General features: G+C 40.2%; 1 protein-coding gene across 1 annotated transcript in view; it reads left to right on the top strand.

Annotated features, from left to right (window-relative positions):
• The window catches only part of dnajc10 (DnaJ (Hsp40) homolog, subfamily C, member 10), a 19,602-nt gene extending 5,919 nt beyond the window's left edge, over nt 1–13,683 (top strand). Inside the window, exons 7-25 of the mRNA XM_086147685.1 lie at nt 121–214; nt 298–375; nt 466–509; nt 1,330–1,395; nt 3,474–3,539; nt 3,635–3,724; nt 3,792–3,902; nt 6,332–6,446; nt 6,517–6,644; nt 7,178–7,294; nt 8,655–8,756; nt 8,886–8,946; nt 10,655–10,749; nt 10,828–10,961; nt 11,045–11,098; nt 12,222–12,369; nt 12,457–12,579; nt 13,043–13,150; nt 13,239–13,683. Coding sequence (XP_086003811.1) covers nt 121–214; nt 298–375; nt 466–509; nt 1,330–1,395; nt 3,474–3,539; nt 3,635–3,724; nt 3,792–3,902; nt 6,332–6,446; nt 6,517–6,644; nt 7,178–7,294; nt 8,655–8,756; nt 8,886–8,946; nt 10,655–10,749; nt 10,828–10,961; nt 11,045–11,098; nt 12,222–12,369; nt 12,457–12,579; nt 13,043–13,150; nt 13,239–13,250 — 1,746 coding nt within the window. The 3' untranslated portion in view covers nt 13,251–13,683. The remainder of the gene's footprint in view (nt 1–120; nt 215–297; nt 376–465; nt 510–1,329; nt 1,396–3,473; nt 3,540–3,634; nt 3,725–3,791; nt 3,903–6,331; nt 6,447–6,516; nt 6,645–7,177; nt 7,295–8,654; nt 8,757–8,885; nt 8,947–10,654; nt 10,750–10,827; nt 10,962–11,044; nt 11,099–12,221; nt 12,370–12,456; nt 12,580–13,042; nt 13,151–13,238) is intronic.
• Nucleotides 13,684–14,277: the final 594 nt, after the last annotated feature.

Raw genomic sequence — 14,277 nt, 5'->3', positions numbered from 1 at the left:
TTGGAACGATTCACTGTTAGGGTCCTTTGGGTGCCTTTGGATCCCAGCGTATGCTCTTTAGGTACCATGTCGGTCCGTCACAGGCTGTGAATCGTTTGCTGTCCTGCTTTAACCCTGCAGAAACCAGAGAAGTTCCACGAGGAGCGCTCCAAAGACAACCTGGTCCGCTTCTCCATGAAGTTCATCACAACCACCATCACTCAGCTCTGGCAAGGTAACATCTTGTGCTCAGTCGCGGCGTTATTTTCCCGCTATCAGATCGTCTCACATTTCCCCCTCGCTCATTGTCGTCGCCAGGCAACGTGTTCAAAGAGATAGAAACGGCGTTCGCGTCCGGGCTGGGCTGGCTGATCACCTTCTGCTCCGACACTGGAGGTAAGACGGCGTCGGGAGAAGGTGAGCGGTGACTTTGCCCCCTCCGGCGTCCGAGAGGCGACCGCCTCACACTCTGTCTTTGTCCCTCAGACTGCCTGGAGCCAAGAACAAGACAGAAGCTGGCAGGGATGCTGGTGAGAACGCAGTATATCAATGCTACCACATCATTTCCTACGGGGTTGTTTTGAGGGGAAGGCAGGTAACCAAGGGTCTGGACCTTCAGTCAGTAGTCAAACAACTCGCCAAATAGAAGTAACACAAGGATTAAAACTATTAAATCGACATTAAGCGTCTTTTGTAGTCCTGGCTAACATGCTATCATTACACTCAGCTTTGCAGCTGGAGATAGCAACATTGCTAACTCAAGCGAGCAGGGTGTTGCCAGTCAACATGAGCATACATGTCCGAGTCCAGTCCACTGGCCAGATGGATAGCCATGGACCGTTCTCGGTGGAAGATCGGGGAAGATCAGTGGCGCTGCGGACCAACATCCAGAAGGACAATGTCAAATGAACCCAATAGCTGCATGATGATGGCGAGGAAAGACCAGGACGTTTTTTCAATCGTCATCAAACAAATAGTTTTCTGGAGTCAAATATTGCAATCTGATCGTTTCGATTAATTAATCGCGGGGCATCAAATGAATTAGATCAATTAAATTGAATCAAGTCAAGCTCCAAGACACAACCAAATTAAAGACCAATAAATAATAGTCCATGGGTTCAACCGTTTTTATAGTTTTCACTTAATTAGTCTTTTAATTATTGTCTAGAAAAGGAAAAAAACAACCAAGGTGTACCCAAGACCGTCAGACGCCGTGAACCAAATATCGGGCTCACTTAGGAGTTCCTGAAGCTAATTCTGCTTTCTTGAACCCACTAATTTTTGGCCGTAAAACAAGTCCGTGTTAGTCGTACCGATGTTTGCAATGATGTGAACGTTGTGTGTGTTTAGGATGGTTTGGTGAAGGTGGGGTGGATGGACTGCAGCTCTGAGGAGCATCTCTGTCACAGTTTCCAGGTAGGAGACGCCAACCGCGGTATCTCCAGCACGACTTCCAATACAGTAAACCCTTGTTTTTCGCGGGGGTTACGCTCCAAAAAGAACCCGTGATGGGCAAAATCCGTGAAGTAGAAACCTTTTTTTTTTTTTTTTTTTTACAATTATTATACAATTAAATACTCTATTATTATGTTTTTTTTTCTTCCTTCTTTATGGAACGAACGGAAGATCCATTCATTCCGTAACGCCGACCTACAGCCGCGTAGCTTTTACCTTCCCTTAGCATGTCCAGAAGTTTAACTTTATCTGCGATAGATAGCATCTTCCGCTAACTTTTGGGCCCTTTTGTCGCTCCAGAGCGTTTTGTCAACATTATGGGTTTTAGAGAAACTCCAAATTGCGAGAGAATTTGCAAGTTTGTTTGTTTGTTTAGAAGTTTATTAGGACAGTGTACAAATACATTAAGCACAGAGGCAGAGATGTTTGTACCAGATTATAGCTCATAGCTAATTTCCATCTGTAGTCCTGGACAATACAAATATAAAACTGTATAAAATAAGCAATATATATAAAATATACAGATAGGCAATAAAATAACTATACAATATATAAACAGGCAATAAAATATGTGTTTTGCAAGTTGAAAGTGCTATTGTTGTGATATTGTTACGTCATGTAAATTCGTCCAGCTGTTTTACGTACGTGTACATATTAAAGTGCAACGTTATTGACGCACAGGTGGAGAAGAAGCGGAGTGACTTTTTAGCCAATCAGAATGCAGAACACGAAGCACGATGCAAATTCGTGAAGTAGCGAAACCGTGAAAAGTAAACGGCGTTACAGCGAGGGATCGCTGTACTCGTCAAATAATGGCTGGACTTGTTCGTTTTTAGCAAAACAACCGACGGTTTGTGAGGAAAATGGAATCCACATGCAGGATAAAAATGCTTTATTGAGCCTTGAAGGGAAAATTGAAAATGCTGCTTTTTGAGTCCATGATCCAAAATCCACGTTTATCAAATTTGTCCCGACCGTCTGTCTTTTCTGTCAGTTTTCTTTGCGATATTGTCACTTCATATAATATTATTAGTAGCTTAAAAATAAATACAAATAATATCTAAAAAAAATGAAAATACATACTAAAGAGAAAGGAAAGAAAAAAACAGCTGTATTAAATTTATTTGCCTTGCTATTCTCTAATAGTTTGTTTCTCCACTTTTGGAGTCACTTACATGAGGAAATGTGTAAATATAGTGACTTAGAAGTTGAATTTTTTCTGTGGCGGAAGCTTGTAAGTTCATTTGCTCCTACGACAAATTAAATTTCCCCCTTAAAATGAATTTAAACACTGGTTTGTTTTAACATAATGAAAAAAAAACAAACAAATAATTTACACATCATAATAATACATAATAAAGATAATGTAAAGCAATAAACTGTTTTAGTTAAATGTATTAACCTTATTTCTCTATCGCTTAGCTTAGCTGACTGGCTCCACAGTTGATGCTACCATGTGTTGCTAAATGTAGCTTTGCTACACTTTATGGCTATACAGTGATCCCTCGCTATAACACGGTTTACTTTTCATGACGTACGTGCAAATTCTCTTGCAATTTGGAGTTTCTCTAAAACCCATAATGTTGACAAAACGCTCTGGAGCGACAAAAGGGCCCAAAAGTTAGCGGAAGATGCTATCTATCGCAGATAAAGTTAAACTTCTGGACATGCTAAGGGAAGCTAAAAGCTACGCGGCTGTAGGTCGGCATTACGGAATGAATGGATCTTCCTTTCCTTCCATAAAGAAGGAAGAAAAAAACATAAGGACGACAGCAACGACGTATAATAGAGTATTTAATTGTATAATAATTGTAACAAAAAATAAAGGTTTCTACTTTACGGATTTTGCCTATCACGGGTTCTTTTTGGAACGGTGTTTTTCCATTTTTTCTGCGGGCTAGCTCGCGTCAGCGTCGCGTCCCACTGTTTTCAAACGCCACTTCCCGGGCAGCGTCGGCCACATCGGCGTCAAACGGCTCCGATCTCGGAGAATCCTCAAGTCGGTGATAGTCCGCGGTGTTTCTACGTTCACCCTGCAGGTTCACAGCGGAGCCACCGCTTTGTTTCCACCTGGAAGTTCTCTGGATCAACAAGGAAGTGTTCTGGTAAGATCACGGCGTCGTGTGTACGCGCACACCGTTTGGTCTGAATGTGTGTATTACCATCATACCGTGTCGGTGTGTGTGTGTGTGTGTTCTAGTGGTTAAACACCCTGGACAGTAAGGAGATCTACAACCAGGTTATCGACTACCTTCCCGACCTGGAGCTCCTGACCAGCGACAGCTTCCAGGTAACGCGCTCGCACAGCTTAGCTCCCGCTAGCGCCGCCGCCGCTAAAATACATTTTCTCTCGGCAGAGGAAGCTGGCACGCCACCGCTGGTTGGTGAGTTTTACGTTTGGAAAGCCAAGTTCCTCCACCAACGAGTACAAGAAGCTCCAGGCCTCCCTCCGAAACGACCACATACAGGTATCTGCCGTGTTCGCCGGATTAAAAACTCCGATTAAAAACGCTTTCAAATAGTTGTCGTTTAGGACATTCTTGAGTCAAAGTCGGGCAGATGTGGCCCGTCGTATCGTCATTTTAAATTAATTAATCATGTAGTTATTTAGTTAATCAATAATAGTTAATCGGTCAGAATAATAATCCTCAATAAATCACCTGTGATTGAAATCTATATGACAGCTGAACCTCTGGACTATCACGTTTTCAAGTGGAAATTTAGTTTATATCTCAGGCCGGGACTCGATTAAAAGAAATTAATCTAATTCATGTGACAGTGGCAAAAAATTAATTGAAATTAATCACATTCCGATATTTGACACAGATTGTTTGATGATTGATATGCATGAGTGCAAACTTCAGAATTGTGTTTATTTCCCCTTTAGCGTGATTAAAAGTAAGTAACCTTATTATTTAGATGCTTTTCAATTATTTGAAATGAGTCACATGTGAATATCTGAAATTCATTCAAACAAACATCGGCATGACCACTAATACTGACTTGTTTTAAAGGTTTTAATGTTAATTGGTTTAAGAAAACAAAAAAAAGCTCAACGTGCAAGAAAATAATCAACCAAACTAATTTGATGTGTTTTATCGCATTTCAATACTTGACACGAGAAAAAAGTTTGTTTGAGTGAGCGAATGTTCATGAGCGCAAAGCCTGGGAATCTTGTTTATTTCTTCTTTAGTGGGATTGAAAATGAATGAATTAGATGCTTTTTAATTAATCAAATCGCAAATCACGCAAAATTAAGATGATCAAGACCTTGGTAAGACTGATTCTGACTTGTTTTAAGGCCAAAAATTAGACTATTTAAGAAAAGCAAATAAGCGTAATGGACTTATTTTATGTGTTATAATTAATAATAAATCATAATTAATCACATTTTATTATTAGACATGAGATATAAGACGTTTGATGACTAAATGAATATTCATGAGCGCTAACCTGGGGATCGTGTTTATTTCCCCTTTAGTGCGATTAAAAATTAATCTTATTAATTAGACGCTTTTAAATAAATCGAAATTTTGAAAACGCAAAATTTAGATCATCACAAACTTTGGAGCAACTAATTCTGACTTTTTTTAAAAGAAAAAGAGAAGGTTCAAGAAAACAAAATGAGCTTAACAGGCTCATTTTGATGTGTTGTCATGAATTATGAATCAAAATTAATCGCAATTTAATATTCGACACAAGAAAAAAGCAGATTGTTACTATTAATCTTATTAATCTTATTAATTTGATGCTTTTAAATTAATCAAAATTTCGAAAACACAAAATTTAGATCATCACAAACTTTGGAACAACAAATTCCGACCCAATTATAAAGGACAGAAAAAGAGAAGGTTCAAGAAAACAAAATGATGTGTCATTTTGATGTGTTGTCATGAATTATGAATCAAAATTAATCGCATTTTAATGTTCGACACAAGAAAAAAGCAGTTTGTCAGATGAGTGAGTGAATATTCATGAGCACAAACTCTGGAATCTTGTTTATTTCCTCTTTAGTGGGATTGAAAATTAATCTAATGAATTAGATGCTTTTTAATTAATCAAATCGCAAATCACGCAAAATTAAGATCATCTAAACCCTGGTAAGACTGTTTCTGACTTGTTTTAAGGCCAAAAATTAGACTATTTAAGAAAAGGAAATAAGCGTAAGAGGCTAATTTTAATTTGTTATAATTAATAATAACTCATAATTAATCACATTTCAATATTCCACAGGAGATATAAGACGTTTGATGACAAAATGAATATTCAGGACCGCTAACTTGGGGATCGTGTTTATTTCCCCTTTAGTGCGATTAAAAAATTAATCAATTTGACGCTTTTAAATTAATCGAAATTTCGAAAACGCAAAATTGAGATCATCACAAACTTTGGAGTAACTAATTCTGACTTTTTTTTAAAAGAAAAAGAGAAGGTTCAAGAAAACAAAATGAGCTTAACAGGCTCATTTTGATGTGTTGTCATGAATTATGAATCAAAATTAATCGCAATTTAATGTTCGACACAAGAAAAAAGCAGTTTGCTTGATGATTGGATGAATATTCATGAGCACGAACTCTGGAATCTTATTTATTTCTTCTTTAGTGGGATTGAAAATTAATCTAATGAATTAGATGCTTTTTAATTGTCAATTAATTGTCATAATTTAATTGTCACGCAAAATTAAGATGATCTAAACCCTGGTAAGACTGATTCTGACTTGTTTTAAGGCCAAAAATGAGACTATTTAAGAAAAGAAAATAAGCGTAAGGGGCTAATTTTATGTGTTGTGATGAATTATGAATCAAAATCAATCGCAATTTAATATTCGACACAAGAAAAAAGCAGTTTGTTGACGAGTGAGTGAATATTCATGTTGTTTACCCGGTCCTCCCTGCAGGTGGGCAGGGTGGACTGCGAGGTGGACTCTCAGCTGTGTCAATCCCTCTACATCCACAAACCCTGCGTGGCCGTTTTCAAAGGCCTTGGAATCCACGACTTTGAGATCCACCACGGTGAGACCAAACCTCCGCCGCCCCGCCGTCCGCTGCCGCTTTCTAAAGTCGCTTTCCTTGGCGTCGGCAGGCAAGGACGTGCTGTACAACATCGTGGGTTTCGCCAGGGACAGCGTTCGCGCCCACGTCACGACGCTGAGGCCGGACAACTTCCCCTCGGACAGGAAGGAGCCGTGGCTGGTGGACTTCTTCGCTCCGGTTTGTAACCCAGGATACTTACCGTGCTTCTAAGAATAAGAACAACTTTATTAATCCCGGAGGAAATTGCTGTGCCAGAGTTACAGAAAATATAACAGTAATAAATAATAAAAGAAAAGGCAGAATTAGAAATAAAAATAAACTATAAAGTGTCTTAGTAACAAGTGAGGTAAGGAGTGCACAATAGTATGATAGAAGGGGAAATTGTAGTGTAGCTCTTATGAGATGAGATGAAATATTGCACAGTTTTTGGTTTTTTTTTAGGTTAAAGATAGGTTTTTATGGTAAAGTCTGATGGCCTCAGGGAGGAAAGACCTCCCGTGGCGTTCAGTGGAGCTCCTCGGTGGTATCTTACAACGCGTCCTCGCGGTGCTGAACAAACAGAGCAAAAAGACACGTTATTAGCGATTAGCTCGGCTGTGTTTGACTTCAGGGCCGTGGCGGGCGTCTCGCCCGAAATGTAAACATCGGCGACCGTCACGCTTTACCGGCAGTTACGGCGTCTAATCCTGGACGCCATGTTTGCATTTTAGTGGTGCCCCCCGTGTCGAGCTCTACTTCCTGAGCTGAGGAAGGCTTCCATCCAGTTGGCCGGCCAGATGAGGTTTGGCACCCTGGACTGTACCATTCACCAGAACCTCTGCTCCCTGGTAAGCACCTGGACTGAACCATTTGTCTACACGGGGGTTTCTGTTTTCGAAATATGTATTTGGTAGTATGTTCTGACTTCTTTTGGTATTCTAATAATTATTAAAACTAAATTGGCTTTAGCTCCCTGGCAAGCACCTGGACTGTACCATTTGTCACTGCAGGGGTTCTCAATTTTGAAAATGTGGTATTTTAGAGTTGTATTTTGTGTCTGGGCTGTACCATTTGTCACTGCAGGGGTTTTCAGTTGGAGCTGTATTGCATGACTTTTTTGGTAATATCAACAATAAGTCAATAAAAATTGGCGTCTGTTCTTTGGTAAGCGCCTGGACTGTACCATCTGTTATTATATAGGTTCTCAGTTCTAAAAACTTGAAAATTGTTTCTTAGATATCAATAATTGTTGAGACACTTGGTTTCTGCTCTCTGGTGAGCACCTGGACTGAACCATTTGTCAACACGGGGGTTTCTGTTTTCGAAATGTAGTATTTGGGAGTATGTTGTGACTTCTTTTAGAATTCTAATAATTATTAAAACAAAATTGGCTTTAGCTCCCTGGCAAGCACCTGGACTGTACCATTTGTCACTGCAGGGGTTCTCAGTTGGAGCTGTACTTCATGACTCTTTTGGTAATATTAATAATAATTCAACAAAAATTGGCATCTGGTCTTTGGTAAGCGCCTGGACTGTACCATCTGAAGGTTCACGTAGGTTCTCAATTCTAAAAATGGGAAAATTTGTGTCTTAAATATTAATAATTATTGAGACATTTGGTTTCTGTTCTCTGGTAAGCACCTGGACTGTACCATTTGTCGGTGCAGGGGTTCTCAATTTTGAAAATGCGGTATGTTAGAGTTGTATTTTGTATCTGGACTGTACCATTTGCCATTTGTTTTAACAGGTGTTCACAATTGCAACAGAAAATGCAGTATTTGGGAGATTTCTGTTGTGACCTTTATTTTGTTGCATTAATAATTAAACAAAATTTGCTTGTGCTCTCTGGTAAGCACCTGGACCGTACCAACTGGTCCAACAAAGGTGAATCCTGAAAATGCAGTAATTTGTCAATGCATTTCATAATAATTATTGAGACAACATTTGGATTCTGCTTTAATATCACAAATAATTCAACAAAAATTGGCTTCTTTTCTTTGGTAAGCGCCTGGACTGTACCATTTATCATAACGGGGGTTCTCAATTTTCAAAATGCACTATTTGGGAGTTTTACTCTGCAATTTTTTTTTTTCCTTTTTTTATTTCCACAATCAATAATCATAAAAACGAAACATGGCTCGTCTTTTCCAATTTTAAAATCTTAATTTATTTCCCCCGATGTGGATGGCGTGTTCTTCCGTGTTTCAGTATAATATCCAGGCTTATCCCACCACCGTCGTCTTCAACGGCTCCTCCGTCCACGAGTACGAAGGACACCATTCAGCCGACGGCATTTTGGAGTTCATCCAGGTACACAACACACACACACACACACACACACACACACACACACACACACACACATGTGCCAACTTCCTGTTTCGTGCAGCCTGTCAGGCAACAATCAGGGTTGAGTGATCCCAAACTCTATTCCTGCAGGACCTGGTCAATCCGTCGGTGGTCGTCCTCGACCCCTCCAGCTTCGCCGAAAGGGTCAAAGGTGAACGATCCTGCTGGGTGTGTGTGTGTGTGTGTGTGTGTGTGTGTGTGTGTGTGTGTGTGTGTAACGGTTTCTGCGGGCCATTAAAAATAGATGAAGCAAAAATGAAGGCCTTAAATAGCATTAAAAAGCATTAAATTCAATGTCTAGAAGTGTATGACATTTCAAAATACATTATTTTTTAACACAGCATATAATATTTTTTTTCCCTCATGCTATGTGTAAACAAAATATATATATATTTTTTTTAAAACAATGAAGAACTGCGGAGAAAACAAATGACATGTCCGCATGCAACAAATCATTTTGAGCTCTGAAAAAAACTTTTATTTATGGAAAAAAAAAAAGAATTTAAATGCCGTCCTCTCAAAAATGTTTTAACATGTTTTATTTGGATGTTACAAGATCGCCATCATTTTCAAAATTTAAAATTCCTTTTTAAAAATGAATGAATTACATTAAAATACTTAATTGAATTAAAATTAAATTAAATTAAATTAAATGCTCGTTAATTATTTTCAAACGGCACAAGGAGAGGGATAAAAAAGCCACATGCAGTTCTGCAAACCCTTGGTGAGATCAATAATTTATCTTCTGGATTGGAAGAGTTTGATCGATGATCGTTGATGATTGATAAGTGGAAACCTTTCATCCTTACTTTTGGTCGGTCATGTTCTGATGGTGCGGAGTTGGAGCAAATAAAAAAATCAAAGAAACAAGAAAACAAGAAAAATAATATGTGTGTGTGTAAATATATGTAGATGTGTGTGTATGTATATGTATATGTGTGTGTGTATGTAAATACATGCTGATGTGTGTTTATGTATATATATCTATATATATATGTGTGTGTGTGTGTATGTATATATATAGTTGCGTCTGTATATATGTATGTATATATACACACATATACATATATATATGTGTGTGTGTATATATATGTGTATGGATCTATATGTGTATATACGTGTGTTTGTATATATGTCTGTGTTTGTATGTATATATGTATAAATACATGTAAATACATAAACATGTGTGTATATATATATATATTTATACACACACACACATACACAAATATATACATATATATGTGTTTGTGTGTATATATATGTATGTATCTATATATATTTGTGTATATATGTGTGTGTGTGTGTATATATGTATATATACACACACATGGTTGTGTGTATATATATGTATGTGTGTATATATATACACACACACAAATATATACATTATATACATATATATGTGTGTATGTGTATATATATGTAGATGTGTGTTTGTGTGTGTGTATATATATGCGTATGTGAGTGTGTGTATACGTGTATATGTATACATGAGTATATATACGTACATGTAAAGATATGTGTATATATGACAAATCTGTGTGTGTGTATATATGTGTATATGGGTCTATATATGTGTGTATGTATCGAAGTATATGTGTACATATGTGTGTATGTATGTAAAATTAATTGATAATAATAGAATAAAACAAAAATAAGAACGCCATAATAATAATAATATAACACAAAGTTAAATCCATGTCATTATTTGGTTGCCAAATCGATTCCAGATCAAACAATGAACATCATAATGAATAAACATATCACCTATCTAATAAACATATCTCTTATTTAATAAAACAATAAATCCCCGGAGATATTTAAAAGTGATCCTCAGACTTAGTCTCTCCCGTCAGGCCGAGACGACGGGCAGATCTGGGCGGTGGATTTCTACGCTCCGTGGTGCGGCCCGTGTCAGGCGCTGCTGCCGGAGTGGAGACGCATGGCTCGGGTGCGTTCACACACACACACACACACACACACACACACACACACACACACACACACTGACTCTCTCATCCCCGCTCAGCTGCTCTCCGGTCAGATCCTGGTGGGCTCGGTGGACTGCCAGCGGTTCCAGACCTTCTGCCAGAGCCAGAACGTCAGAGCCTACCCGGAGATCCGTCTGTACCCCGGCAACGCTCGCCGCCCGGACCACTACATGTACGTGCACGCCGGAACGCCGCCGCCGCCGCCGCCGCAGGACGCCGCGGCGTCTCAGCACGCCGTCCTTTTTGTCTCCTCAGGAGCTACAACGGCTGGAACAGAGACGCCCACTCGCTGAGATCCTGGGCTCTCAGGTGAGCATCACTCCTTCCCCTTCTCCACCCGCCAGTCCTCGTAACAAAAAATATAGTATACGAGTAAATAAAATAAGCAAAAAAATACAATATAAAATCAAAAAATGAAATAAATAAAAACAAAAAAATCCAGTAGAAAATAAAAATACAGTAAATAAATAAAATAAACACGAAAATACATTTAAAAAGATACTTGAAAGAAATAAAACAAACCAAAAAACATAATAAAAATACAATACACAATACAATAAGTAAAAATAAAACAAAAAAATAAAACCACAAATACACAATAAAAAATACAATTTACAATAAAAATACAAAAAATAAACAAAACCTACATCAAAAAATTACAATTTAAAAAAAAATGACTACAGAGAAATTTTAATTAACGTCATTTCTGGACTATTGAGCGCACCTGAATATAAGCCGCACCGGCTAGCCGATCGCTATCTTGGTCTTCCTCCCGCGCACGAAAACCATGACCGTCATCTTCCTCGGGGTCGGAATTGAACGGCCTCAGAATTTCACGGTGATTTCATCCGTCCGATGTGACGAGGCGAAATGTTTCGGCGTCGTTCGGCAAAAAAAAAAAGGATCCGTAAATTAGCCGCATCGTTGTTTAAGCCTCAGTGTTCAAAACGTGGGGTAAAAACTGGCAACTGAATTTACCTCAGGGGTCTATGGCTTAATTTAACTTACATGTGGCTACTTGAAATCTTCTCTGTGTTTCATATCTTTACTTGAAGACTTCTATAGAAAACGGCTACATATTGAACGCTAAAACGTGTTGCTAGCTTGCACACTTTGCTGCGCTTTATGGCTAAACTTAAATTAGCGACAAAGCGATTGCGCACAATCCTCGTCATCGTCTCCCGCCTCCTCGCGGACGATGCTCTCCGCCACCGAGCTCACCCACGACAACGCTTGTGTTTTTCCATCATTTTCTCTGGGCTAGCTAGCTAGCTAGCTAGCTAGCGGCGGCGGCGCGCCCAGAAAAAAAAAAATCACAAAACGACAGCTCCTATCTCAGAAAAATGGTACTTGGAAGGCGAAGCTCCACAAACGGTGTTATGATTAACGTGTGTGTGTGTGTGTGTGTGTGTGTGTGTGTGTGTGTGTTCAGCGCCCTACCCAGGGTCTCGGTGGATCTGACCCCGGAGACCTTCCGCTCGCTGGTCCTGCTGGGTCAGGACCACTGGGTGCTGGACTTCTACGCCCCCTGGTGCGGCCCGTGTCAGCACTTCGCCCCGGAGTTCGAGATCACGGCGCGGGTAAGTTAGCTCCGGTTATCTAAACCCGGTGAAGGAAACTCAGCGCTCCAACCGGACCCCTTCTTCTTCTTCTTCTTCTTCCGGAAGATTCTGAAGGGGGAGGTCCGGGCCGGGAAGGTGGACTGCCAGGCTCACCACCAGACCTGTCAATCAGCCGGTATCACCGCCTATCCCACCGTCAGGTTCTACCCGTACCTGAACACACGGAGGGTGAGAACACACACACACACACACACACACACTTTCCCCCTCCCCCCCATCAAGATGTGTGTTTTTGTTTTCCCCTCTCAAACCATCTGTTTCTTGTTGTATTTTTTATTTGATTATCATTCTAATGATTCCTGGCAGTAAACAGAGACAAATCCACAGTTTTTTTTATTTTATTTTTAATGGGAACGCAGAGTGTATCCAACCCGACCCTCCCCTCGGGGTTGTGTGTTTTCCCACAGTTTGTATCGTAGGTGTGTCTCACACACACACACACACACATATCGAAGCGGCAACACCCAACATCTGGGGAAAAAATTGACAGCATAACCTTAAAAAAACTAAACCTCTGATTCCCTCCCAAAAGAAGGCAAATCGTGTGACTTGTGTGTGTGTGTGTGTGTGTGTGTGTGTGTGTGTGTGTGTGTGTGTGTGTGTGTGTGTGTGTGTGTGTGTGTGTGGACAGCAAGCACAAAGCGGCGAGCACATCAATAGCCGGGACGCCGGCGTGATCGCCGACACCGTCCGACGGCGGCTCCAGCAGTTATCGCCACAGTTACACAACAAACCGAAGGTCAGTTGCAGACACACACACACACACACACACACACACACACACACACACACACACAGTGTGTTTGACCTGATGTTTCTCCTTACAGGACGAGCTCTGATTGGGCGTTAGACACAGGGGAGAGACGTGTGATGGTATGTGTTTTGTTTTTTTTTTTTCCCAGCAAAGGGATGAGTCAGTGAATGCCTCACGACAAAACCCCCTGCTGCGAAACACACACACACACACACACACACACACACACACACACACACATGCAGACTGGACTGTTCTCAGCCGAGTGCAACGGACTCAGCGCTCCGGCTTGTTTTTCTTTTTCTTATTTTTTTGTTTCTTTTTAAAATTTCGTCTCCGTGGTTTGTATTTACTCTATGAGATAAAACTGTGAGACACGACAGGATGTGTTACTGACACACACACACACACACACACACACACACACTGTAAACATAGCCAGATGATGACAGAGTGTTGTATTTTATTGTCCATGTCAAAACATCAGAATAAAATTTGTTCTTTTAAAACCTTTTAAATATTCCTGCCTCAAATGCATTGTTTTTTTTTGTTTTTTCATTTTTTTCCCCTTTTTTTTTCATTAAAAAAAATTTTTTTTTTTATAAAGATTGTCTTTTCTTATCTCCACCGGCGACTTCACCGATAATTCTTTGGTTTCCTTCAGCTGCTGAAAGGAAAGAAATAATTCAGCCGCTGCTCAGTTGCAGAAATGCAACCGTTCACTCATTCATTCACACGTCCTGGAAATTTACCGTCTCCCACGAACCTCCAGCATGTGTTTGGACTGTGGGAGGAACCCTGAAGAACCCTGAGGAACCCTGAGGAACCCCACGCAGACACGGGGAGAACATGGAGGCTCCGCACAGGAAGACCTCCCTGCGGGAACCAACCGCAGTGAAAACTATTAAAACAAAAGAAAAAAACAAACATAAACCCCCCCCCCCTTCCCAAACATTCCTGTCTGCCCCCCTTTCCCTACACACACACACACACACACACACACACACACACACACACACACACCCAGGACCCAGTGTGTGTGAACAGTTTCCTGCAAAAAGTGCAAACCCGTTGCGAAGGCTGCAATTCCCTGCTTCTACCACTAGGGGTCG

Source organism: Fistularia commersonii, chromosome 6 (genome assembly GCF_037954325.1).
Source record: "Fistularia commersonii isolate RoL2024-O1a breed Wild chromosome 6, RoL_Fcom_v1.0, whole genome shotgun sequence".
In the NCBI taxonomy this organism is placed as follows: Eukaryota; Metazoa; Chordata; class Actinopteri; order Syngnathiformes; family Fistulariidae; genus Fistularia; species Fistularia commersonii.
This window is presented reverse-complemented; position numbering and strand designations above follow the sequence as displayed.